The sequence below is a fragment of the Giraffa tippelskirchi genome, chromosome 6 (genome assembly GCF_054371585.1).
Source record: "Giraffa tippelskirchi isolate mGirTip1 chromosome 6, T2T-mGirTip1v1.2.pri, whole genome shotgun sequence".
NCBI lineage: Eukaryota > Metazoa > Chordata > Mammalia > Artiodactyla > Giraffidae > Giraffa > Giraffa tippelskirchi.
This window is the reverse complement of record NC_137280.1, coordinates 124,556,200-124,583,443: the sequence shown is the minus strand read 5'-3', so window position 1 is coordinate 124,583,443 and position 27,244 is coordinate 124,556,200. Positions and strand designations below refer to the sequence as shown.

General features: G+C 37.6%; 1 protein-coding gene across 20 annotated transcripts in view; it reads left to right on the top strand.

The window, feature by feature from the left end:
• The window catches only part of PFDN1 (prefoldin subunit 1), a 78,638-nt gene that overhangs the window by 13,154 nt on the left and 38,240 nt on the right, over positions 1–27,244 (top strand). For 17 of the 20 annotated variants that reach the window (XR_014056903.1, XR_014056905.1, XR_014056906.1 and 14 more), the window contains exon 3: positions 20,384–20,468. Coding sequence is in view for 4 of the 20 variants with exons in the window: in XM_081500994.1 (XP_081357120.1) it covers positions 20,384–20,468 (85 nt within the window). In the remaining 16 variants the exon portion in view is untranslated. Of the gene's footprint in view, positions 1–20,383; positions 20,925–21,335; positions 21,806–27,244 lie in introns of those variants that run through there. The other 3 variants (XR_014056916.1, XR_014056915.1, XR_014056914.1) reach the window with 3 other exon arrangements.

Genomic DNA, 27,244 nt, shown 5'->3' with positions numbered 1-27,244 from the left:
GTATAGATGTGAGAGTTGGATGGTGAAGAAAGCTGAGCGCCGAAGAATTGATGCTTTTGAACTGTGGTGTTGGAGAAGACTCTTGAGAGTTTCTTGGACTGCAAGGAGATCCAATCAATCCATCCTAAAAGAGATCAATCCTGGGTGTTCATTGGAAGGTCTGATGTTGAAGCTGAAGCTCCAATACTTTGGCCACCTCATGCGAAGAGTTGACTCATTGGAAAAGACCCTAATGCTGGGTAGGATTGGGGGCGGGAGGAGAAGGGGACGACAGAGGATGAGATGGTTGGATGGCATCACCGACTCGATGAACATGGGTTTGGGTAGACTCCGGGAGTTGGTGATGGACAGAGAGGCCTGGCGTGCTGCAGTTCATGGGGTTGCAGAGACTCGGACACGACTGAGCGACTGAACTGAACTTAGTTATTTATCAATATGTTAAAAAATTTTTAGTTGATATATAGTTAATTACAGTGTTGTGTTACTTTCTGCGGTATAGCAAAGTGTATCAGTTATACATATACGTATATCCACTCTTTTATGACCCCCCAGTTTAAAATTGGTATATGCATACTTCACCTCCCACCTACTTGCCTTGTACTCTTTTTTTCCCCTTGGCCTTATTTTTCTCCTGCCACTTAAAATCATCTGGCATATCATAGTACTGTCTTTCTTAAATCAACTTTATTGAGCTATAACTTACATATAGTAAAATGGATTCATTTTAAGAGTAGAGTTGGGTGAATTTTGACAAAGTGGTGGTTACACTCCAATCATGATACAGAACATTTTCATCTCTCTAAAATGTTCTTTCTTGCTTTAGCCAAGTCACTCCCCCAGATCCTGCCCTGGGCAGCTGATAATCTGATTTCTATCGCTGTAGATTAATTTTGCCTATTTTAGAACTTTATATAGAATATATAAGTAGAATCATTATAGTATATACTCCTTTTGTGGCTTCTTTGATTAAGCTTAATACTTCTGAGATCTGTCCATATTGTGCCTATTAGTCTTCCTCAGAGACTGTATTTTGGGCTTTAGTTCCACTTTTTAAAGTATTCTTGCCTCTGCCCCCCCGCCCCCCCCCCCCCCCCCGTGCTTGCCAGCTTTATCTTGAGATTGGTTGCAGGAATTCCAAAGATTTCATTCAGATGTGACAACATCCAGAATTAGAAAGTTATCACATTTTTTGTGTCACTTTTTGTGAGCAAAGAAATCTTTCCTTGAAGTCGTCAAAAGGACCGTTTCTCACATTTCATGACAAGAGCTGAGCTACATGCTTGGCTTAAATCTTGGGGGTTGGAACTGCCATAATTAGGTAAGACCAAGATTTACTGCAGGATTCACCTCCCGGAGTCACTCAACAGTGCAGGCTACCCAGACAAAACCGGGGCTCTGTCAGCAAAGAAAGAAGAACAGATATTGGATAGCCAACCAGTAGCATCTGCTAAAATCATCAACAATAATCGTTGCAGTGTCCAACAGTTCAGGGCTAGCTACATGAGAATTATGTAAAATATTTAAGAATTAGGGAGTTTAATTGGGGAATATAGGTAGGAAATTCTTGAAGTCATTCAGGAGTATAGTAATAAGGGCATAAATAAGGTGGCAGAAGTGGGATGGAGAGGAAGAAGGTGAAAGAAAGTGATGAGCCTTGGAGATAAATTGGGAATATGGGGACACAGAGAATAGCTGTAGGTTTGGGACTTAGGTGAGTGGGCAGGTGGTGACATTATTGCTAGAGACTGCATTTGAAATGGGGAAACCTGATTGTAGGCAGTGTTGGCCTGGGTAGATAAAATGAGTTTAATTTGGGACGTGTTGAATTTGAGGAAATGTGGAAAATATAAGTGGAAGTGACCATTAGATGATAGTTCAGGTGATAGGGATTTGTACTATTTTGAGATTCATTAGCCAAGTTTGTGGTGGTGGTGGTGGTTTAGTCGTTAAAGCCATGACCAACTCTTGTGACCCCATGGACTGCCGCCTACCAGGCTCCTCTGTCCATGGGATTTTTCAGGCAAAAGTATTGATGTGGATTGCTGTTTCCTTCTCCAGAGAATCTTCCTGACCCAGGGATTAAACCTGCATCTGCTGCATTGCAGGTGGATTCTTTACTGCTGAGACAGCCAAGTTTAAGCCTTGAAAATAAAAGAGTTCTCAGAGGGACTTCGGGTACAAATAGCTTAGCCCAGAGCTTGCATAATACTTTTAATATGGGCACTGGAAGAGAAAAAGAAAGAGGGACTTATGAATATAGTAGTTGGTAAGGGGAGCATGAATAGTATAGTACTAATATGCAGCGGCATCACTTAGTTTATATTAATTTTTGATAATATTCTATAGATTTTTATCAGGGGATCTTCTGTATTGTTTTAACATGTCCTCCACCTGCTTTATTTTAATTAACAGACTTTTATTTTTTAGAGCATAACTTTTAGTTTAAAAGAAAACTGAGCAGAAAGTACCGAGAGCTCTCACATTCTTCCTCCCCGGTCTCCTCCTTTTATATCTTAAATTTGTGTAGTATATTTGTTTCAGTTGAAGGACTATTGATACATTATGATTAATAAGATCCAAGGGGCTTCCCTGGTGGCTTAGTCAGGAGATGCGTGTACTATTTTAGTTCCCCAGCCAGGGATTGAACCCCTCTGCATTGAAAGTGGTGAGTAACCACTGGACTGCTTGGGAAATTCCAGCTCACTTCTTTTTTAAAAAAAAATTATTTGTTTATTTATTTTTGGCTGTGCTGAGACTTTGTTGCTGTGCAGACTTTTTCTCCAGTTGCAGTGAGCAGAGACTACCCTCCAGTTGCAGTTGCTGGCTTCTCATTGTGGTGGCTTTTCTTGTGGAGCATGGGTTTTAGAGCCTAAGGTCTTCAGTAGTTGCGGCTCTTGGGCTCTAGAGCACAGACTCAGTAATTGTGGTGCCCAGTTGTTCTGTGGTATATGGGATCTTCCCGGATCAGGGATCCAAACCATGTCTCCTGCATTGGCAGGCAGATTCTAGATCACTGAGCCAGCAGGGAAGCCTTCATTTCTTTTTTTCCCTTTTTTTCTCACAGTGTTTCCATCTGTCAGTTCTGTTGTTATATCTTTGAGTGTACTTACTTATTTGTTTATTTAAAACATTTTATTGGAGTAGAGTTGATTTACAAGGTTGTGTTAGTTTTGGGTGTACAGTAAAGTCATTCAGTTATACTTATATTCATCATTTTTCAGATTCTTTTCTCATTGATTATCACAGAATATTGAGTAGCTCATAAGGTTTACAGTAGGTTCTTGTTGATTATCTGTCATATATATAATACTGCATATATGTTAATCTCAAGCTCCTAATTATCCCTCCCCATCACATTTCCCTTTTGGTAACCATATTTGTAAAATGTTTGTATATCTGGATATCTGTTTAATCAGATATCTGTAAGTCTGTTTCTGTTTTGTAATTAAGTTCATTTCTATCATTTTTAAAAAATTACATTCCACATATGAATGATATCATTTGATATTTGTCTTTGACTTACTTCCATTAGTATGATAATCTCTAGTTCCATTCATGTTGCTGCAGATGGCATTATTTCATTCCTTACCACATTTCTTTATCGATTCTTCTGTCGATGAACATTTAGGTTGCTTCCATATCTTAGAATTGCAGATAGTACTGCAGGGAACATTGGAGTGCATGTATGTTTTCACACCATGGTTTCCTCCATATATATTCTGAGCATATTTTCATGTGCTTCTTGTTTATGCTGTGTGTTTCCTTTGGAGAATTGTCTGTTTTAGATCTTGTGTCCAGTTTTTGATTGATTTTTTATATTGAGCTGCTGGAGCTTTTTGTATATTTTAGAGATTAATCCATCAATGGTTGCATCATTGGAAATATTTTCTCCCATTCTATGGATTGTCTTTTCATTTTGTTTATGGTTTCCTTTGCTGTGCAAAGCTTTTGAGTTTATTAGGTCCCATTTGTTTGTTTCTGGTTTTATTTTCATCACTCTAGGAGGTGAATCAAAGAAGATACCACTGCGATTTATGTCATAGAGTATTCTGCCTATGTTTTACTTTTAAGAGCTTTATAGCATCTGGCCTTACAGTTTTGAGTTTATTTTTGTGTATGGTGTTAAAAATAGTTCTATTTCATTCTTTTACATGTAGCTGTCCAGTTTCCCCAGCACCGCTTATTGAAGAGACACTCTTTCCTCCATTGTATATTTTTATCTCCTTTGTCATAGATTAATTGACCATAGGTGCTTGGATTTATTTCTGGGTTTTTTGTCTTGTTCAGTTGATCTGTATTTCTGTTTTTGTGCCTGTATACTTTTTTTTTTAATTTATTTTTAATTGGAGGATAATTGCTTTACAATGTTATGTTGGTTTCTGCCATACATCAACATGAATCAGCCATAGTTATGCATATGTCTCCTCCCTCTTGAACCTCCCTCCCATCTCCCACCCCATCCCACCCTCTAGCTTGTCACAGAGCACCCAGTTGAGCTCCCTGTATCATACAGCAAATTCCCACTGGCTATTTTACCAATGGAGAAGGCAATGGCACCCCACTCCAGTACTCTTGCCTGGAAAATCCCATGAACGGAGGAGCCTGGCGGGCTGCAGTCCATGGGGTCACTGAGTTGGACACAACTGAGCGACTCCACTTTCACTTTTCACTTTCATGCCCTGGAGAAGGAAATGGCAACCCACTCCAGTACTCTTGCCTGGAGAATCCCAGGGACGGGGGAGCCTGGTGGGCTGCCGTCTATGGGGTCGCACAGAGTCGGACACGACTGACGCGACTTAGCAGCAGCATTTTACCAATGGCAATGTATATGTACCACTGTTTTGATGACTATAGCTTTGTGGTATAGTGTGCAGCTAGTGAACTTGATTCCTCTGGCTGTTTTTCTTTCTCAAGATTGCTTTGGCTATTCAGAGTCTTTTGTGTTTCAATAGAAGTTAAATATTTTGATCTAGTTCTGTGAAAAATGCCATTAGTAATTTGATAGGGATTGCATTGAATCTATAGATTGCTTTGGGTAGTATATTCATTTTAATAATATTGATTATTCCAATCCAAGAACATGGTATATTTTTCCATCTGTTCTGTCATCTTCAGTTTCTTTCATCAGTGTCATAGTTTTTACAGGACAGGCCTTTTGTCTTCTTAGGTAGGTTTATTCCTAGGTATTTTACTTTTTTTTAAAAAAATTATTTTTTAATTGAAGGATAATTGCTTTACAGAATTTTGTTGTTTTCTGCCAAATATCAGCATGAATCAGCCATAGGTATGCATATGTCCCCTCCCTCTTGAACTTACCTCCCATCTCCCTCCCAGTCCCACCCCTCTAGGTTGTTACAGAGCCCATGTTTGAGTTCTCTGAATCATACAGCAAATTCCCATTAGCTGTCTGTTTTGCACGTGGTAATATAAGTTTCCATGTTACTCTCTACATACACCTAACCTTCTTTCTCTTCCCTGTGTCCATAAGTCTGTTCTCTATGTCTGTTTCTCCACTGTGTGTGTGCTTAGTCTCTCAGTCATGTCTGACTCTTTGAGACACCATGGACTGTAGCCCACCAGGCTCCTCTGTCCATGGGGATTCTCCAGGCAGGAATACTGGAGTGGGTTGCCATGTCCTCCTCCAGGGGATCTTCCCAACAAAGGGCTCAAACCCAGGTATTGGGCATTGCAGATGAATTCTTTACTGTCTGAGCCACCAGGGAAGCACAAGAATGCTGGCGTGGGTAGCCCATCCCTTCTCCAGGGGAACTTCTCAACCCAGGAATCAAACCAGGGTCTCGTGCTTTGCAACCACATTCTTTACCAGCTAAGCTACCAGGGAAGCCAGTTTCACCATTGCTGCCCTGCAAATAATTTCATCAGTACCATCTTTCTAGATTCCATACATACTAGTATATGATATTTCTCTTTCTCATTCTGACTTCACTCTGTATAATAGGCTCTAGGTTCATCTGCCTCATTAGAACTGACTCATGCATTCTTTTTTATGACTGAGTAATATTCCATTGTATATATGTACCACAGCTTCTTTATCCATTCACCTGTCAGTGGACATCTAGATTGCTTCCATTTTCTGGCTATTGTAAATAGTGCTACAGTGAACATTGGGGTACTGTGTCTTTTTCAGTTTTGGTCTTCTCAGGGTATATGCATAGTAGTGGGATTGCTGGGTCGTGTGGTAGTTTTATTCCTAGTTTTTTAAGGAATCTCCATAGTGGCTGTTTACATTCCCACCAGTCGTGCAAGAGGGTTCCCTTTTCCATACCCTCTCCAGAATTTATTGTTGGTACACTTTTTGATGATGACCATTCTGACTGGTGTGAGGTGATACCTCATTGTAGTTTTGATTCGTATTTCTCTAATAATGAGTGTTGTTGAGCATCTTTTCACGTTTGTTAGCTGTCTGTATGTCTTCTTTGGGGAAATGTCTGTTTAGATCTTTTTCTCACCTTTTGATTGGGTTGTTTATTTTTCTGGTATTGAGTTGTATGAGCTGCTTGTATATTTTGAAATTAATCCTTTGTCACTTGTTTCATTTGCTATTATTTTCTCCAATTCTGAGGGTTGTCTTTTCACCTTGTTTATAATTTCCTTTGCTGTGTAAAAGCTTTTAAGTTTAATTAGGTCCCACTTATTTGTTTTTATTTCCATTACTCTAGGAGGTGGGTCATAGAGGATCTTGCTTTATGTCAAATGTTCTGCCTATGTTTATCTCTAAGAGTTTTATAGTTTTTGGTCTTACATTTACGTTTTAATCCATTTTGAGTTTATCTTTGTGTATGGTGTTAGGAATTGTTCTAATTTCATTCTTTTACACATAGCTGTCCAGTTTTCCCAGCAGTAGTAACTGGGATTGGCTCCTTAAGATCTCTTTCTGATCTTTCATTGTTAGTGTTTAAAAATGCAGCAGATTTCTGTATATTTTGTGTCATGCAACTTTACCTAATTCATTGATGAACTCTAGTAGCTTTTGGTAGCATCCTTAGGATTTTCAAATATAGTACCATGTCATCTGCAAACAGTGACAGTTTTACTTCTTTTCCAGTTTGGATTCTTTTTATTTTTCTTCTCTGATTGCCATGGCTAGGACTTCCAACACTGTTTTGAATATCAGTGGTGGGAGTGGACATCCTTGTCTTGTTGTTCCTGATCTTAGAGAAAAATACTTTCAGCTTTTCACCATTGAGTATGATGTTAGCTGTGGGTTTGTCAGATATGGCCTTTATTATATTGAGCCATGTTCCCTTAATACCTGCTTTCTGGAGATTTTTTTTTATCATAAATGGGTGTTGAATTTTGTGAGAAGGTTCTACATCTATTGAGATGGTCATATGACGTTTATTCTTCAGTTTGGTGATGTGATATATCCCATGATTTGCATATATTGAAGAATCCTTGGACCTCTGGGATAAATCCCACTTGATCATGGTATATGATCCTTTTAATGTATTGTTGTTTACAGTTTGCTAGTTTTTATTGATTTTTTTTTTTTTTTGCATCTATGTTCATCAGTGATATTGGCCTGTAATTTTTCATTTTTTGTGGTATCTTTGTCTGGCTTTGGTATCAGGGTGATGGTGGTGTCATTGAATGAGCTTGGAAATGTTCTTTCCTATGCAGTTTTCTGAAAGAGTTTCAGAAGGATAGATGTTAATTCTTTTCTGAATGTTTTATAGAATTCCCCTGTGAAGCTATCTGGTCCTGGACTTTTATTTATTCAGTTCAGTTCAGTCTCTCAGTCATGTCTGACTTCATGACCCCATGGACCGCAGCACGCCAGGCCTCCCTGTCCATCACCAGCTCCCAGAGTTTACTCACACTCACCTCCATTGAGTCAGTGATGCCATCTAACCATCTCATCCTCTGTCGTCCCCTTCTCCTCTTGCCTTCAATCTTTCCCAGCATCAGGGTCTTTTCAAATGAGTCAGCTCTTCACATCAGGTGGTCTGAGTATTGGTGCTTCACTTTCAGCATCTGTCCTTCCTATGTTGGGTACATACATATTTTATAATTGTTACTCTTCTTCTTGGATTGATTCCTCGATCATTATTTAGTGTCCTTCTTTGTCTCTTGTGACATTCTTTATTTTAGTGTCTGTTTTGTCTGCTGTGAGTATTGCTGTTCTGGCTTTCTTTTGATTTGCATTTGCGTCAAATACCTTCTGTCCCCTCACTTTTAGATCTGTATGTGTCCCTCGATCTGAAGAGGGTCTCTTATAGACAGCATATATGCGAGTCTTGTTTTTGTGGCCATTCAATCTGTGTCTTTTTGTTGGAGCATTTAATCCATTTATATTAAAGGTAATTATCAATATGTATATTTCTGTTGTTTTAAATTTGGTTTTGTGGGTCTTCTTCCCTTCCTCTTTTGTCTTTTTGTGATTTGATGTCTATCTTTAGTGTTGTGTTTGGATTGGTTTTTCTTTTTTATGTGCATATCTATTGTAGATGTTTGGTGTGTGGTTCCCATGAGGTTTTGCTATAGCAGTCTGTATATAAACAAGATTGTTTTAGTTACTGGTCTTTTAATTTCAAATGCATTTTCAGTATTCTGCATTTGTGCTCTCTTCTCAGTGTTGCTTGTTTTGATGTCATATTTGTGTGTAGATGTTTCCTACTTTTGCTTTATAGTTGCCTATACTGGTGGTTTTTGTGACTGCAGTTTTCTCTATGTCTGATAGAGGCCTTTTCTATTTGGAGAAGTTCCTTCAGCAGTTGTTGCCGGTTCTCTTGTGGCGTTGAATTGTCTCAGCTTTTCTTGCTTGTAAAGCTTTTTCTCCATCAAATCTGAATGAGAGCCTTGCTAGGTACAGTGTTCTTGGTTGTAAGTTCTTCCCTTTCATCACTTTAAATATATTGTGCCACTGCCTTACAGTCCGCAGACTGTCTGCTGAGAAATCAACTGATAATCTTGTGAAAGTTTCCTTGTGTATTATTTATTGCTCTTCCCTTGTTGCTTTTAATATTTTTTTCTGTCTTTAATTTTTGTCAGTTTGATTGCTGTTTTCTCTTAGCGTGTTCTTCCTTGTGTTTATCCTGCCTGGGTCTTTCTGCTTCATGGGTTTGGGTGACTCTTCCCTTTCCCATGTTAGAGAAGTTTTCAGGAATTATCTGTTCAGGTAATTTTTTATTATATAATAAAAATTTTATTATAAAATATTTTCTCAGGTTCTTTGCTGCTCTGTCTTCTCCTTCTGGGACCTCTGTAATGCTCATGTTGGTGTGTTTAATGCTGTCCCAGAAGTCTCTGAGACTGTCCTAATTCCTTTTTCCTTTTTTCTGTCCCATGGCAGTGATTTCCACAATTCTGTCTTCCAGCTCAGTTACCCGTTTTTCAGCCTCGGTTATTCTGCAGTTGATTTCTTCTTGTGTATTTTTCATTTCAGGTATTGTATTGTTCATCTCTGTTCATTCTTAGTTCTTCTAGGTCTTTGTTAAAACATTTCTTGTATCTTCTTGATGTACCTCCATTTTTCATGTGAGATTCTTAAATATCTCTACTGTTATTCTAAATTCTTTTTTGTCTAAATTGCCTATCTCCAGTTCACCTTCTGAGGTTTTATCCTGTTCCTTGGTCTGGGTCATACTCCTTTGCTGTCTCCTTTTGTCTCACTTTCTGTGATTGCAGTTTCTGCTTCGCAGGCTGCAGGATTGTAGTTCTTGATTCTACTGCCTTCTTCCCGGTGGATGAGTCTGAGAGACTTGGGCAGGTTTCCTGCTTGGAGGTACTGGTTCTTGCCCACTGGGTGGTGGAACTGGGTCTTGTCCATCTGGTGGGCAGGGCTGTGTCAAGGATTGTGTTTATTGGGAAGCTGTATGCTTAGAGAGAATTTAAGCACTTTTTCTACTAATGCATGGGGCTGTGTTTTCACCATGTTGGTTTTTTGGTCCAAAGTGTACCTGCACTGGAGCCTACAGGTTGTTGGGTGGGCCAGTTCTTATGAGAAAATGACAGCCTTTAGGAGGGCTCATGCCATTGAGCACTCCCCAGAACTACTGCTGCCAGTGTCTTTTTCCCTGCAGTGAGCCCCAGCTGCTCTTTGCTTCCACAGGAGACTCTCCAGTTCCAGCAGGTAGATCTGGCCCAGGCTCTTCTGAGGTCATTGCTTTTTTCCCTGGGTCCTAGTACACTTGAGACCTTGTGTGCCCCCTCCAGGAATGGAGTTTATGTTTCCCCCAGTCCTGTGGATTTCCTGTGATCAAACCCTGCTGGCCTTCAAAGCTAGATTCTCTGGAATCTACTCTTGTTGCCAGATCCACAGGCTGGAGGGCCTGACACATGGCTTAGAACTGTTGTGCAAGAACTTCTGTGATATAGTTATTTTCTAGTTTGTGGGTTGCCAACCCAGTGGATATAGGATTTGATTTTATCATGATTGTCCTCCTTATGTGTGGTCTTGTGGATTTTTCTTTATCTTTGGTATCTTTTTTGGTAGATTCCAGTGTTTTTCTGTTGATGGTTTGGCAGTTGTGATTTTGGGGTTTCCATAAAGAGGTGAGCTCACGTCCTTCCACTATGCCATCTTGGGTTTATTATTTACATTTAGTTGATATTTAATTCAGCAATCTCAAAATGTTCCAAAAATAATTTAATGTATTTATCACTGTAATACTGTGAGAATATCTGGCATACGGTTTGAAGAGACTGGTAATAAGGAAGGGGGCTTCTGTGCTGTTTCACACACAGTAAGGCTCCTGCAGCATCTTCCCAGGGCTGCTCCAGATCCCCCAGCTGAAGCATAACCACACACCATCTGCCCCAGGTCCCCCGTGCCCCAAACTTTGGAGACAGGTGGGGTCTGCACGGGCCACGTGATGCTGTCCAAAGCAGGTAGCTAGCTGGGGATTGGTGTGTGAGGGTGGATGTCTTCTGTGTTAACAACATTTTAGAATTAGTCTGTTATTTCCATTTTGTTGAAAGTAGTGTTTGTTTCTCATGTATAAATATGTTTTGAGAAACATGCTGCTGTGTAGTTATCACCACAGTTAAATTATAGAATATTTACATCCCCTCAAAACTTTCCTTTATATTCATTTGTAGTTAGTTCTCTCTTTACCCTCACCCCCTAACAACTGTTGATTTGCTTTTTGTTCTTGTAGTTTTGGTTTTTTTAAGAATGTTTTGTAAATACAGTCATAATGTATGCAACCTTCTGTGTTTGTCTTGCTTGGCTTAACATAATGGTTTTGAGACGTCTCCATGTTGCTTAGTATATCAGTAGTTTGTTCATTTTTATTGCTAAATAGCATACTGTTGTGTAATTGTACCACAGTTCATCCAGGCAATTCTTGGTGGACATTGAGTTTCCAGTTTTTGGCAATTCTGGATAACACAGCCATAAATATTTGTGTACAGTCTTTGCATAGACATATGTTTTGTTTCTCTTAGGTAGATATCTAGGAGTGGGATTACTGTGTTGAATGGTAAATGATTTCTTACATTTATAAGAAACCGTCAAACTCTTTTCCAAAGTGGCTATACCATTTTGCATGCCCACCATCTATATGTGAGAGTTCTGGTTGCTTCCATCTTCACCAACACTTGGTATTGCCTTTTTTTGTTGTTAATTCTAGCTATTGTAATAACTGTAACAGTATCTCTTTGTGGGCTTAATTTTTATGTCTCTAATAACTAATGATGTTGAGCATTTCTTATTTGTCATTCTTATTTCTTCTTTGATGAAATGTCAGTTTAAGTATTTTGGCTTTTTTTTTTTTTTTTTCTTCAGGTTTTTGCTTATTTATTTGACTGTGCTAGGTCTTATTTGCAGTGTGTAGAATCTTTTAGTTGTGTCATGAGGGATCTTTAATCATGGCATGCAAACTCTTAGTTGTGGCATGGGAACTCTTAGTTGCAGCATGGTGGGATCTGGTTCCCTGAACAGGAATTGAACCTAGGCCCGCTTGGGAGCACGAAGTCTTAGCCACCCGGCCACCAGGAAAGTCCACTCTTGGCTATATTTTATCTTTTAAATATTAAAAAAAATTTATTTGGCTGCACTGGGTCTTAGTTGTGGCACACGGGATCTTCGATCTTTGCTGTGCTACACAGCATCTTTAGTTGTGGCATGTGAACTCTTTTTGTTGCAGCATGTGGGATTCAGTTCCCCGACCAGGATCAAACCTGGGCCCTCTGCATTGGGAGCATGGAATCTTAGCCACCGGACCAGCAGGGAAGTCCCTTGGTTATTTTTTTAAAGATAAAATTAATTATAACAAAATTCACTCTTAATAGTTTTTAAGTATGCAGTTTAGTGTTTTTTTGAATATTTGTGAAAATTTTAAAGATTTTTATATATTTTTGGCTACACTGGGTCATTGTTGCTGCACACGGACTTTCTCTAGTTGTGGTGAGCGGGGGCTACATGAGTGGGCTTCTCCTTGCAGTGACTTCTCTTATTGCGGAGCACAGGTTCTAGGGTGTGCAGGCTTCAGTAGTTGTGGCTCACGGTATTTGTTGCCCCATGACACGTGGGATCCTCCTGGAGCAGGGTTCGAACCTGTGTCCCCTACACTGACAAGTGGATTCTTAACCATTGGACCACCAGGGAAGTCCCCTGAAAAATATAGCCACAAAAAGTATTCTTAAACCTATTATCAGTTATTCCATAATACCCCTTTCCCCTGGCCCTGTGTGTGTGTGTGTGTTTGTGTGTGTGTGAGCGCGCATGCTTAGTTGTGTCTGACTCTTTGTATCCCCATGGACTGTAGCTTGCCAGACTCCTCTGTCCATGGAATTTTTCCAGGCCAGAATACTGGAGTGGCTTGCCATTTCCTTCTTTAAGGGATCTCTCCAATGCAGAGATCGAACCCATGTCTCTTGTGTCTCCTGCATTGGCAGGTGGATTATTTACCACTGCACTACCTGGGAAGCCCTTCCCTTCGCTGTTTGCAACCACTAATCATTCTATCTGTATAGACTTGCCCATTTTGGATATTTCACATAAATATAACCTTACAGTCATATAGTATGTGATTGTGTCTATCTTGTCAGCATTATGTGTTAAAGGTTAATCCACGTTGTAGCATGTGTCAGTACTTTGTTCCTTTTTATTGCCAAATAATACTCCTTTGTATGACTATGCCACATTTTATTTATCCATTTATCATTTAATGCACATTTTAATTGTACTTTTTGGTTATCGTGAATAATCTACTTTGAACACTTACAGTCAAGTTTTTGTGCATGTGTGTTTGTTCTTTTCTCTTAGTATATTTCTAGAAGTAGAATTGCAGAAGGGTAACTCGAACCTTTTAAGGAACTGTCAGAATGTTCCACAGCAGCTATACCATTTCATGTATCCATCAGCAAAGTATGAGTGTTCCAGCTTCTGCATATGCTCTTAAAAAATAGTTATTATCTGTCTTTTTTGATTATTTCCATCCTTGGGGGTATGGTTGTGCTTTTACTTGGAACTTATCTGTGTCTTTTTATTGAAAGGGGATTTCTTATAATTGCATGTATTTGGGTCATGCTTTTAGATTAAATCTGGCAATCTTTGCCTTTTAATTGGGGTCTTTAGATCATTTACATTTCCAGAAATTAATGCTATAATTGGATTTAAATCTACCACCTTGCTGCTTGCTTTGTCTTTTTCTCATCTGTTCTATATTCCCTTTTTTCTTTTTCTGCCTTCTTTTAGATTAATTGAGTATGTTTTATGATCCTGTGTTATCTTCATTTTGGCTTATTGGTCTTTAGTAAAAATTTTTTTAAATTAGCTATTGCCTTATTTTTTTGCAATATGTCTTTAGTTTATTGTAACCTGTTGTTAAATAATATCATTTCATCTTGTTATATTTCAAATTTGTGCATTCTTTTTTTATTGTTATGCATTTTAGATATGTATTGAAATCCACGGTATATCGTTGCTATTTTGCTTTAGATCATGGATTGACAAGCTTTTTATTTTTTAATTGAAGAATAATTGCTTTACAGAATTTGACAAGCTTGCTTTTTAATGGGATATAAATAGTTTGGGTTTTGCTGACTGTATAATTCCTGTCTCAGCTCTCTTACCTGCCATTGTTGGGAGAAAGCAACCATAGACATTCTGTAAACAAATGAGTGTGACCAATTCAGCCTGCAAGCAATAGTTTGTCAACCCATGTTTTAGACAGTGAACTATTTTTAAAATTATTAACAATGAGAAAAAGATGTGTTTTATATTTACATCTTTTTTTGTTGTTATCCTAAACTTTTTATTTTGTATTGGGGTATAGCCGATTTTAACAGTATTGTGGTAGTTTCAGGAAACAGCAAAGGGACTCAGCTATACATATACACATATCCATTCTCTCCTAAACCCCACACCCATCCAGGCTGGCACATAACATTGAGCAGTATATTTATCTTAATTTGTAATATTTTTAGTGCTTTTCATTTCTTTGTAAGTTGACATATGTTATCATACTCCTGCTGGAACAGCTACTTATGAAATTTCTTGTTTATGTTTGCTAGAATAAATTCTCTCAGTGTGTGTTAGTTTGAATTTCCACTTCATTTTTGAAAGATATGTTCAGTGTGTATGTAATGCTGGTTAATAGCTTTTGTCTTTTAGTACTTTGAAAATGTCATTCCATTGTCTTCTTCCTTGCATAATTTGTGGCAAGAAGTTTGATGTAATTCTTACCGTTGTTTCTTTTAATGCAATGTGTCATTTTCTACCTTCAAAGTTTTCTTTCTAGTTCTCAATAGTTTGATTATGTTACATGTAATTTTGTTCTGTTGTATTTATTTTTGTTTGGGTTTCTCTGGGTGTCTTGGAACTGTGATTTGGCTTCTTTTTTTTCATTTGTTTTAGAAAATTATTGTCCGTTATTTCTTCAAATATTTCTCTAATTTTCTTCTTCTATTTTGGGGTCTCTCATTACACATATGTTGTGTGTTAGTTGCTCAGTCGTGTCCAATTCTTTGCGACTCCGTGGACTGTAGCCTGCCAGGCTCCTCTGTACATGGAATCCTGGCAAGAATACTGGAGTGAGTTGCCATTTCCTTCTGCAACACATATGTTAGACAGCTTAATTATTATCTTGCCTTCTATATCCTGTTTTTGCTTTGTTTCATTGGTTTACATGACATTTTTTCCTCTTTGTGTTTCAGTTTGATTAATTTTTCTTAACCCATCTTCATTTTTACTAGACCTTTGCCTTTTACGTGAGTAGGAACACTGTAAATTAAATTCTGTGAGTGAAATTTTCTGGACCATATATAATAGGTTGATTTTTTTTTTAAACTGTTTTCATGTTTTATTTTTGGCCACGCTGCACAGCTTGTGGAATCTTAGTTCCCTGACCAGGGATTGAACCTGCATGCTTGGTAGTGAAAGCACAGAGTCCTAACCACCAACTTCCAGGTAATTCCCTGATAGGTTGTATTTGGACCACAACCCATGAGGAAGTCAGCTTAGGGTTACAAATTCTTAAGGGACATTGTTTTTTTTTTTCCTTTTATTCAATACCATGGTATAGATAGACGAGTTTCTTTATTTTACATACGGAGAGACAAGTACCCCCCTCACCCCATCCTTAGACTGGAGGTGGAATCCTTTGATTTAGGATTATCTTAATAACATCCTTACTTTGGATGGCACCTAGGTTTTATCTCCTGTTTTAAATCCTGTTTCTTTGACAGTTTGGATGCTCATGGTCTCTAGGATTCAGCAGAATCGCTCAAGGTGAAAACCAGTTTATTGTTTTCTTCTTATTGTTGTTCAGTTGCGAAGTTGTGTTCAACTCTGCGACCCCATGGACTGCAGCACACCAGGCTTCCCTGTCCTTCATTATCTCCTGGAGTTTGCTCAAATTCATGTCCACATTTCACTTCATTTTGGCCCTCTGTAGAGTATTTCTTTTTTTATCCTGTTAGTTTTAATGAGATGTAATTGACAAAAAAGCATTGTGTATGTTTAACATGTACAGCTTAATGATTTGGCTTACATATATTATGAAATGTTTTGTCACCTAAGTTTAGTGAACGTTTATCTCATATAGATACACAATTAAAGAATAGAGAAAAATATTCTTTTCTTTGTGATGAGAACTCTTAGGACTTACTCTACAGCTTCATATATAACATACAGCAATGTTAATTATATTTACTGTGTTCAGCACTACATCTCTAGTACTTACTTGTCTTAGAGGAAGTTTGTACCTTTTGACTGCCTTAGCTCCCTGCTTCTCGTAACTACAAATCTGATTTCTTTTTCTGTGAGTTAGTGTGTTTTTAAAGTATAATTGACCTAAAATGTTATGTTAGTTCCTGTTATGCATCATAGTGGTTTGATATTTCTGTACATTTCAAAAAGATCACCATGGCAAATCTAGTTATGATATGTCACCATAGAAAGATGTTGTTGAGTGTGACCCCCATGCATACCTTTGACTCACTTATTTTGCAGCTGGAATTTTGTTCCTCATTATTTCTCTCACCTGTTTCTTCTCCCCTTTCCTTCTCCTCTCTGGGGGTTGCCTCTTAGCTGTCTCTATCTATAATAGTGTTTCTTTTTTGCTAAGTTTGTTAATTTGTTTTTTAGAGTCCACATGTAAGTGAAATCATACAGTATTTGTCTTTCTTTGACTAATTTCACTTAGCATAACACCCTCTGGTTCTATTTATATTGTCACATATGGGAAGATTTCATTCTTTTTATGGCTGAGTAATATCTTTTCACTTTTCCCTTTCATGCACTGGAGAAGGAAATGGCAACCCACTCCAGTATTCTTGCCTGGAGAATCCCAGGGATGACGGAGCCTGGTGGGCTGCCGTCTATGGGGTCGCACAGAGTCGGACACGACTGAAGCGACTTAGCAGCAGCAGCAGCAGCAATGTTCCATCATATATTTATGTGTGTATATTTATATATATGTATATATCTTATGTCTTTTATCCATTCATCTATTGATGGACACTTAGGTTGCTTCCATATCCTAACTATTACAAATAATGGTGCAATGAACATATCGGTGAATATATCTTTTCTGATTTGTGTTTTCATTTTCTTCTGATAAATACTCAGGAGTGGAATTGCTGGATCATAGGATGGTTCTATATTTAATTTTTTGAGGTATCTCTATACTGTTTTCTGTAGTGACTGCACCATTTTACATCCCCACCAACAGAGCACAAGGGTTCCCTTTTCTCCACACTGTGGAATATTTGTGGTTGCTCAGCAAAATGTTAAAAAAAATTTTTTTTTCTTTGTCCTGGATGTCTGCTCTACAAGATGCCAATAATAGAAGTCTTACTCAACCTTTTACAATGTGGAGAGTTGTGAAAGGCTGAGTAATTTTTTAATTGCTTTTTTACTAAGGGATTTAGGTTGTTGTTTGTTTTTGTTTTGCTAAAAAACTATGAAATAAAAAAATTTTGCATGTAGGTCTCATGGAATAAGACAAAGGAATAAGATATGATCATTCTTATTTAGCTTTTTCTATGCTGTATAATTTGTGGATTCCTTAAATACCACTAAAATATGTTTTTATATTCTAAAAATTTCCCACCCAGACAAAATGCATTATCATAAGCGTATTATTATTTCTGAATAGTGTGTGTCCAGGCTACCATACTTTGCAAGTGTATCCAAAAGACAGCATTGCCACTGATTCTAGATTGTGTTTTGGCAGTGAACAACACTTTTGATACATGCTGAATCATTAGAAAACGAAAGTTATGTACCAAACTGCAGGACAGTTCAGAACACAGCTTCTGATGTTTCTCGAATAAAACCAGAAGTCGTTGTAAAATTATGTTTTTCAGATGGCATAGTTACAAATAAATGAGGAAATGAAACGGCAGGCTACGCATCGCTGATAGATTGCGTGCATCGTTGATAGATTGCGTGCATCGTTGATAGATTACGTGCATCACTGATAGATTGCGTGCATAGCCACATGGCATTGATTCCAATGTAGAGGCTTTTTTACAAAGCAGTGACAATTGTAGGTTATGTAATACTGAGTATTAAGTATGTTTTGGATGTATCATTTGTTATATGAAAATAACTTTTCATTTCATCCTCTATTTTTCCTTTGGGGCACATTCTGAGTTGTAGAACAGTTTATCTGCCATTTGGCTTTTCATAACTATCAGTCAGATGCCTATGAGAGTCTCTACTTTGAGAAGTAGTGTACATAATACTTACAGCTATCTTCAAAATAACATCTAATAACTCATGTTCTTTTTTTTTTTTTGACACTAGATAAAGGTGTTTTCTAAAGACTTTTCTCAGAAATCCAAATGTTTCTGGGGACTCCTTCCAATCCTCAATACAATGTATCTTTGACATTTTAAAAATTGAGGACTAAACCAAGTTTTCTGTAAGTTTTTTTTGGTTTGAATTTTGTCTATGTAATTATTCTTTGAAGTAGACATTTGCATTTACTCCATACTCATCCCTGTTTAAAATTTTCAAGGCTGAGATGTCCTCAGGCTTGTAAGTAGATTGGCCAGCTTCGATGACATCTCTCTGACCTTTGAAGTTGGCCCAGTTCAGTATAGATACCTCAGGGGTGTGTGGTCATCGAAAAACATGTTTTTGTTGTTGAGTGTTCTTGCTTTCTAGTAATTTTATTTTCTGCTCAAGGGATTTAGTATCTGTTCAGATACTTTATTTTTAAAGACCACATAAGTAATGACTTGACCTCTAATCTTAGCTTTGAAAATTTCCCAGACACTAATAAAGATAATGTCTAATGACCTATTATTTGAGAATACTACTCACTGGCCAGCAATCAGTGCTATTTAAAAATGTATATATTACTCTGAAAATTATTTCCTTGGCCAAAAAGCCTTTGTTAGTAAAATTGTGCGTATAATGACATAATTTGGTAACTCTAGGGCCTTGATTTGCAATACTTTTTATATGTTGTCACCAAGACTTATTACAGTTCAAAACAACTCTTTTCCTTGAATACTACACTAACTAATTAGTACTGAGAAAAATATTCTGTAAACAGTAGTCTTATCAGAAATAGCACCTGTCTCTTGGACTAATAATATGAGTATTTTGGACACAAAGCATTACATGGTAATCCTTGTTTTGCATGAATATGGGCTATCTTTGCAGTAAATATATGAATAAGATTTTTGCAAAGGGCCAAGTTAGTACTGAAGACTAGGATTATCAGTTAAATTTCCTGGACTGTCCTTGTCAGGACACATGCTTAATAATTTGTGGAGTGAAAGAGAGATTCACACCAGACTGTTATATGTATGTCAAGGTGTATTCATGAAGAGAGGAAAAAAGTTTCCTTCCAGGTGTCTGGGCAAAGCTAGAGTTGTCCTTTTTTGTTGTTTTTGTCTGTGATAACAGACCCTCTTGGTAAGAACCTACCTAGATACAGTGTTGTTTTTGTGACGTTGGTAGAGGAAACAGTCTATTGCTAACTTGATGTGCTTTCTTGTATGGCTTCTTAAGAGATGATGTTTAGTTTTTTGCTAAACTCTTAAGTTAAAATGCAAAGAGAAGAAACAGTCTGCGTAATGAATTTTTTTTAATTTGTTATAACTCAGTTGGACAATCCCGAAAGAGATTTGAGTAATTGAGATTTTCCCTTGCTTCCAGTGGAAGGGAAATATTTCAGTTTACTTACTTTAGGCTATAAAAATAGTTTGTTCTTCCTTTGCCTGCAGCAAGACTTATGAACATAATGTCACAAAACAGATTTAGTATTAATTTTTAAAGTTTCCCCATATTTCTGCCCTCATCTACTGTAACTAATGTGCCTGAATGTAAAATGGAAAAGGTTTAAAATTTCCACTTGTGCTTTTTGAGCTGAAATTTCAGAGGTATTATACACTCTGGATATAGGAAAAGATACTGGGCCTTATACAGTGCTTTTTGTGTGAGGAACTCATATAAACACTAATGCATTGATCCTAACACAGTACTTGATTGTGACTTTAAAAGGTCATGAGTTACTGCTGTTACAAAGAAAATTTTTTAAAGAGTGGAGGAAGAGCTGTGATTTACAAATATTGTTTGAAAGATACCTAGATAAAATTTGATACAGAAAACTGAAAAATTAAAGTTAGGGGGGATTTTTATTGTTTGTTCAGTTTTCTTTTAGCCTGCAATAGATTTTTATCTCCCTTCCTTTTTTTCTTTTGTCTATGAATATCCTTGAAGCCTGATTCCCATCTTAAGCCATGAAGGCAAAATTTACTTTTAAACTTTCATTCCTTCTCAGCCAAGAAGGTTTCAGCCTAAGGACGTTTTGTGAGGAAGTTGGTCATATTAACATAATATATTTTATTTGTTCTGAGTTGGGAGATGATCCTTCTGGTTTGGTATTTGTGGCATATGGTTGTTGATGAACATAGTGCCCAAGTGGCTTAATCTTCAACCTTTTTGTGTTTTTAGGTTTATTCTTCAATCCAAGGAGGCAATTCATAATCAGCTGTTAGAGAAACAGAAGATAGCAGAAGAAAAAATTAAAGAATTGGAAGTAAGTAGGTTTTGAGTGAATAATGATAGCTGTAATCAGCTTTTAGGATAAAAGTAATGATCTCATTTTGTCACATTAAATGAAAATGTATGCCTACCAAGGTCATGTCACATTGTTTTTATTTTTTCTGATTGTGCTAGAGCTAATGATGCAGTCTTTATGGCAGTGTATAAGACAAAAAAAAAAAAGACTAGTCTCTTAAAACTTTAGGGAGTTTTGGATACTTTAGGATAGGATATTGTTAACCTGAATGTGTTTCTTCCATTGCCTTTGAGTGAACATGTTTATTCTTAAAAAATAAAAGCACAATGTGTATGTAAATACCACATATTGTGGCAGATGGGTGTGAGAGTGGGTAATGATAATAGTAGTTAAAGAATCTAGATACATGACTCTTACATGTTGTAATTCTAGATAAGGACAGAGTGAGTAGTAAGCTATAATTGGGCTTCCCTGGTGGCTCAGACAGTAAAGAATCCGCCTGCAGTGCAGGAAACCTGGGTTCGATCCCTGGATTGGAAAGATTCCCTGAAGGAGGGCATGGTAGTCAAGCTAAAACTAATTATCTATCTGAAGGATAGTGCTCCAGTCAAGAAAACAATCTTTTTTTTCCTTAGGGAAAAAGATGATAGATAAGAATAGTAACTTTATAAGTGTTTGGAAAATTGGGAGTTTATTATTATCATTTTCTTAAATTAAAACCTTTGCTGTTGTTGTTTAGTTGCTCATTCGTGTCTGACCCTTTGTGACCCCATGGACTGTAGCCTGCCTGGCTCCCCTGTCCAGGAACACTGGAGTGGGTTGCCATTTCCTTCTCCAGGAGGTCTTCCGAACACAGGGATCGAACTGGGGTCTCCTGCATTGCAGGTGGATTCTTTACCAGCTGAGCTACCAGGGAAGGCACCTGGGAAATCCTTAAAACCTTTAATGAAATAGTTTTCTTGGACTTTGATGGATGGTCTATCCTCTATGTAGTAAAAGTTGGATAGGACAAAAAACTGGTCATTATTTTTGGGGACCAAGATTTCCTGAGATGGGGGTGGATACAGTGACTTCATAGGTCACTTTATCTAATTTCTTTGAATACTATTTGAGGCAGTGGTTCAGAATCTGACTCAGCCTTTTACTGAATTGATGAGACACCCCTTGTAGCCTTTTGGGGATTTCTCAGGGACACCAACTTGGCATGGCCTGGGCAAGTATGTGGTGTTTTAGGTTACTTAGGCTTATTTTTGTTTGACTACTGATGAAAATTTAAGCAGACTTAATAATGGCTTTGTAGCTTAGAACATGTATTGTGAAACAAAACAAATAAGCAAACAACAGAAAAAAGAAAACTTAACTTGTAGTAATCAGGTTTTTATTATTTCCTACTTTATCATTTTTGTCAGCCCAACTCTTCTAGGTTGAGTTTTCCAAACAAAAATACCTTAAAAAAAAACCTGAACAAAACTATTTCATGTAGAGTACCAAAAAAAAAAGGTGTTTTTGCAGTTGTTGGTAGATATATCTAAAAATTGTCCTGATGAATAAGTGACAAAGAAATGTGTAAATAATTCTCTTTATGAAAACAAAAGCCAAGATCTGTATATGAATATGATTTGTTGTAAGTATGTATATTAAATTCACACTAGTTACCCTAAGGAAATTAGATGGAGTGTGGCTGTAATTTTTTTTTTCTTATAACCTCTGTGTTGGATAAATTGTAACAAGTATATGTTAACTTTCATAGTTAAAAAGAAACTTCAAAGTAAAATTGCCACAGATGATGATTTTAGCATACTATTTAGCTCTGATGAGTATCAGGAAATTCATTTTCCAAAAGTTTCCTTTCATGGAGTCTCTCAAATACTGGAAAGAGTATTCTGATATCTGTCAGATGATAGAATAGATTAGCTCGCTTGTTGCTATTTGAAATGCTTGTTAACAACTATAAAAAAAGTAATTCCCTCTACCTGGGAACTTCTTCTTCCTCCTACCAACTCTGTTAATCCTTAAGATCTTAGTTTAGGGCTACTTCTGAGAAGCATTTTCTGATTCCTCAGTATTAAATTAAGTCCTTTCCCCTTGTTCTAATTTTTTTAGTTTCACAGCACAATATGAGGATTTGAGCATATAAACTATTATCAGTTGAAGTCATTACAAATATTACTTCCTATTACTTGGGAAGCCTGATACAGATTCAGAGCTCTAAATAGTTTTTCCTAAGGTCTTCCAGTTATTACTCTGCCTTTCAAATATGTCTCTTCTTTTGAGCATTAGTATTTCTTGCCAGTCCAACATAATTATCATTATTGTTATTAATTTGTACCCTTAGATACCTTACTGTTAAGTTGAGGAGGCATAATTTATACAATAACTCTGCAGACTAAGCCCAGGCTGCTTCGCTTAGCACCTTTCATCCCTTATGAAGTAAGGTTTTTGGTTTGGGTCCCGAGTTCCAGTTTCTGACCTGGTTACACTGTGTATGCCTCTGCATCTCCTACCAACAGTCTATATAAATGACACTATGGATCAACCATGACATAGCTTAGGTGCTGGTCTGATTTGAGAGCCCAACTTCATTAGTATTTTCTAGACTGCCTTTTCTCCACCTCCATTCTTAGTTTCTTTTTGCCCTCTCCATATTTTTTTCCCCTAGTCCTTAGCTTATGAGTGCAAGGATTACCTAGAATTTGTTTAGCTTTTAATAACACTAGTATGCTGTGCCGACATTGTCAACTAGCCTGGTATCTCACTTTTTGGCCCTTTTCCTCTTCTGGAGCAGAAGTAAGTGGGAATACTGTAATGTTGCACTCATGTCCTTAGTTCCCCAACCAGTGATTAGACCCACGGCCCCTGCAGTGGAAGCCCAGAGTCTTAACCACTGGACCTCCGGGGGAGTCTCTGCTCTCATGTCCTCTTGAACAGGGAGTTCTATTACCTACTAGAAGGGTAGAAACAAGTACCATGGTTAACCTTGGGAAGATAGGCTTTTTCTTTTAATATTCAGTATTTTACATTTTAATACCCCACGTTGATTTTTCAGGCTGTAATCACTTTTGGGTTAGATTAGGAAGTGTCTTCAAAACAGACTCACAATGTGATAGTGTTATGTAGATTTTTACCTTTCCTTTATAAAGATGATTGATCAGGTTCTGGGAGCAAATGTCACAGTTTCATCCTCATGATTAGCAGACCAATGATGCTACTCCAATTGAAGAGAAAAAAGGATCCCTTTAGTGTGGTAGAGTAACCATGTTGTTTATATCATTGAGGGAATTCATTATTTAAAAAAAAAATACTGATAACAAATAACTTGAAGGAAGCTGGCTGAGTATATAACACATAATACAGTATATGTTATTAGAAAATATAAAATTGTACTTCTTAAAAATGACATACATATAATTGGGATTTCTGATTAGGACTTCATGTGTCTCATCTGTCTGTATAAAAATAATTTTTGAAATATACAGCATTGCTACATAAAGAAAGTACAAGTTTTTGTTTTTTTGAGATTTAAGAGTTTAGTTAGACACCCTATCATTAAACTCACATTTTTGAGGTATCAGACACAAAATATAGTAATAGTGTAGAGTTGTTTGCTCAGCTGTGTCTGACTCTTTGCGACCCGATGGACTGTAGCCCGCCAGGCTCCTCTGTCTGTGGGATTTTCCAGGCAAGAATCCTGGAGTGGATTGCATGCTCTTCTCCGGGAAAGTACAAGTTTTTAAAAATTTTATTTTTTTTATGGCTGCTGTGGGTCTTTGTTGCTGCTTGTGGGCTTTTTCTAGTTGCAGCGAGTAGGGGCTACTGTATAGTTGCAGTGCGGGGCCTTCTCATTGTGGTGGCTTGTTGGGGACGTGAGCTCAGTAGCTGTGGTCCACAGGCTTAGCTGCCCTGCAGCATATGAGATCTTCCTGAACCAGGGATTGAACCTGTGTCCCCTGCACTGGCAGACGGATTCCTAACCACTGGACCACCAGGGAAGACCTGAGTTTGTTTTTTTTTTTAATTTCAGTTTTAGTTAAAGTTGACCTAAAACCTTATTGATAGATTGAAGAGATATGTATCTTCTAAAGAGTGAAAAATACATCCTATATTTTTGCTCACTTTTGGGGGGTAAAAAAAAACAACTGTGGACTTTAGATTCAACATTTAAATGAGCTAGAGCTGAATTTTTGATGCCTTTTGACTCTCACGTATTTGGAATTCTTGAGATAACTGTAAGCTTTCATTGATGTGTTTGAATACATTTTGACTGTCATTCTCCTATGTTCTCTTTCATTGAATTACTGCTTCAGGCTCATCTGCCTAAAGTCTAAAATTCACCTTATATTTTAGGCACATGCAAATATTGGTTGACCACTTTCCTTCCTCTCTTTCTCTGACGTGGTTCCCACCCTTCCACCACCCGGGTTAGCTCAGCAATGACACAATAAAAATAAGAATAAGGAAATTAAGACATTCTGCCCTGCATAATACCACTTCTGACGCAGAATGTTTCAATCCCAGAATTGTGAAATAGCTCTTCAGCCCATGCTATAAGTAAAATCTGAGAAACTGTGAAAGTCCTGACTCTTCCATAAAAATGGCTATTATGGTCAGATGATAGTTCCTGAAACAAGTTGGAAGACTAGTGGCAAGAAAAGTGGATCGGAGGTGCCTGTGACTCTGCAGTGGGCTGAGCTCTGAGACTCTGATGAGAAAATGTTTTGGACTAGTTCCCATGATTAAGGATATTTCACTCTGCCTAAGGAGGATCATTTTTTCCACAGCATGGGTGGTGACTGGTAGGCATTTGGATGGATGCCTAGTTTTTGCCCTAAGTACTTTACTTTTGGGCTGGTACTTTTGTGTGTATGATGGGACACCCTCTTTGGAAGTGATGTCAGGTGGACACTACTGTATGTTAAGCACTGATTCTTATCTGTGTTTTCAGTGAAGAGAGAAGGGTAGGTGAGAGCAAAGCCAGTGGCAGAATGTTTTACATATATTAAACAAGAATTATACCCAATGGTTCCTCTGCTTGCATACCTCAAAGTTTAGAATCCATTAAAAAATTCGTCATTTATTTATTTTGTAGTGAAATACAGCATTTACAGAAATATGTATTAAAATTCATGTAGTTTAATCAGTAATGATAAAGCAGTCACCTGTAACAATCATCCAAGTCAAGAAATCAAACATTGACAGGACACCAGAGTGCCACCCACTTCCATTCTTGCGTGTTCTCCCCCTCCCCCAGGTAACTCTTAACTTTTGGATATTATTTTCTTTTATAAAAAATAAGTTTTACTACCTCTGTAGATACCCCTCAAAAGTTTTTGAACTTCATATGAACAAAATCAATCTCCATATATTTTGCTTTTCTTCTTTTCCTCAACATTGTGTCTGTGAACCATTCATTACGTTCATGTTGAGATTGTGATTTGTTCATTTTCATTGCTATATGTAGTCCATTATATAGTTGTACCACAATTTATCTTTCCAGACAGCTCATTTTTAAAAATTTTAATTGAAGGATGATAGCTTTAGAGTGTTGTGTTGGTTTCTGCCATATATCAACATGAATCAGCCATTGGTATACATATGTCCCCTGCCTCTTGAACCTCCTTCCCACCTACATCCTATCCCACTGGTCTCGGTTGTTACAGAGGACTTAGTTGTGCTCCCTGTGTCATACAGCAAATTCCCACTGGTTGTTTTACATGTGGTAATGTGTTTGATTCAGTGCTAACTCTGTCAATTCATCCCACCCTCTCGTTCCCCCACTATGTCCATAAGTCTGTTTTGTATGTCTGCATCTCTGTTGCGGACCCCCAAATTGATTCATCAGTGCCATTTTTCTAGATTCCATATATATATATATATGCATTAATATATGACATTTGTCTTTCTCTTTTTGACGTAGTTCACTCTGCATAGCAGGCTCTAGGTTCATCCTCAGATTTGTTCTTTTTTATGGCTAATATTCCTTTGAATATATGTACCGCCATCATTCATTTGTCGATGGACATCTTAAGGTACTTCCACATCCTGGCTGTTGTAAGTCGTGCTGCAGTGAACATTGGGGTACATGCAGAGAGCTCATTTTTACCCTTAAGAAGACAAGATGTTTTCATAAAATATTTGCATAGTTTATCTCTTAGCCTCTTGCTGAGGAAATCTGTTTTCTAGAGACATCTCCTCCTCTGTTCCAGGAGAGTTTGAGTCTCTGGAGAGAAGTGAAATATAAATGTCTCTGTTCTAAAAGTTAGCTTGGTGATTACCCATCTTCAATAGTAACTAGATAGCTAGGCATGTCTGGTGTCTTTAAAATTAAAAAAAGAAATAATCGCAAGTTTAGTAAATAATCTCTTTTCTATGTTGATTTGAATTTGGGAGTCTTGGGTGAAGCTTCTCTTATTGTTCCATATATTGGGATTTCAGCTCTGAATCAGTTCAGTTCAGTCACTCAGTCATGTCTGACTCTTTGCTGCCCCATGGACTGAAGCATGCCAGGCTTCTATGTCCATCACCAACTCCCTGAGCTTGCTCAAACTCATGTTCATCAAGTCAGTGATGCCATCCAGCCATCTCATCCTCTGTCGTCCGCTTCTCTTCCTGCCTTCAGTCTTGCCCAGCATCAGGGTCTTTTCAAATGAGTCAGTTCTTTGCATCAGGTGGCCAAAGGATTGGAGTTCCAGCTTCAGCATCAGTCCTTCCAATGAATATTCAGGACTGATTTCCTTTAGGATGGACTGGTTGGATCTCTTTGCAGTCCAAGGGACAATCAAGAGTCTTCGCCAACA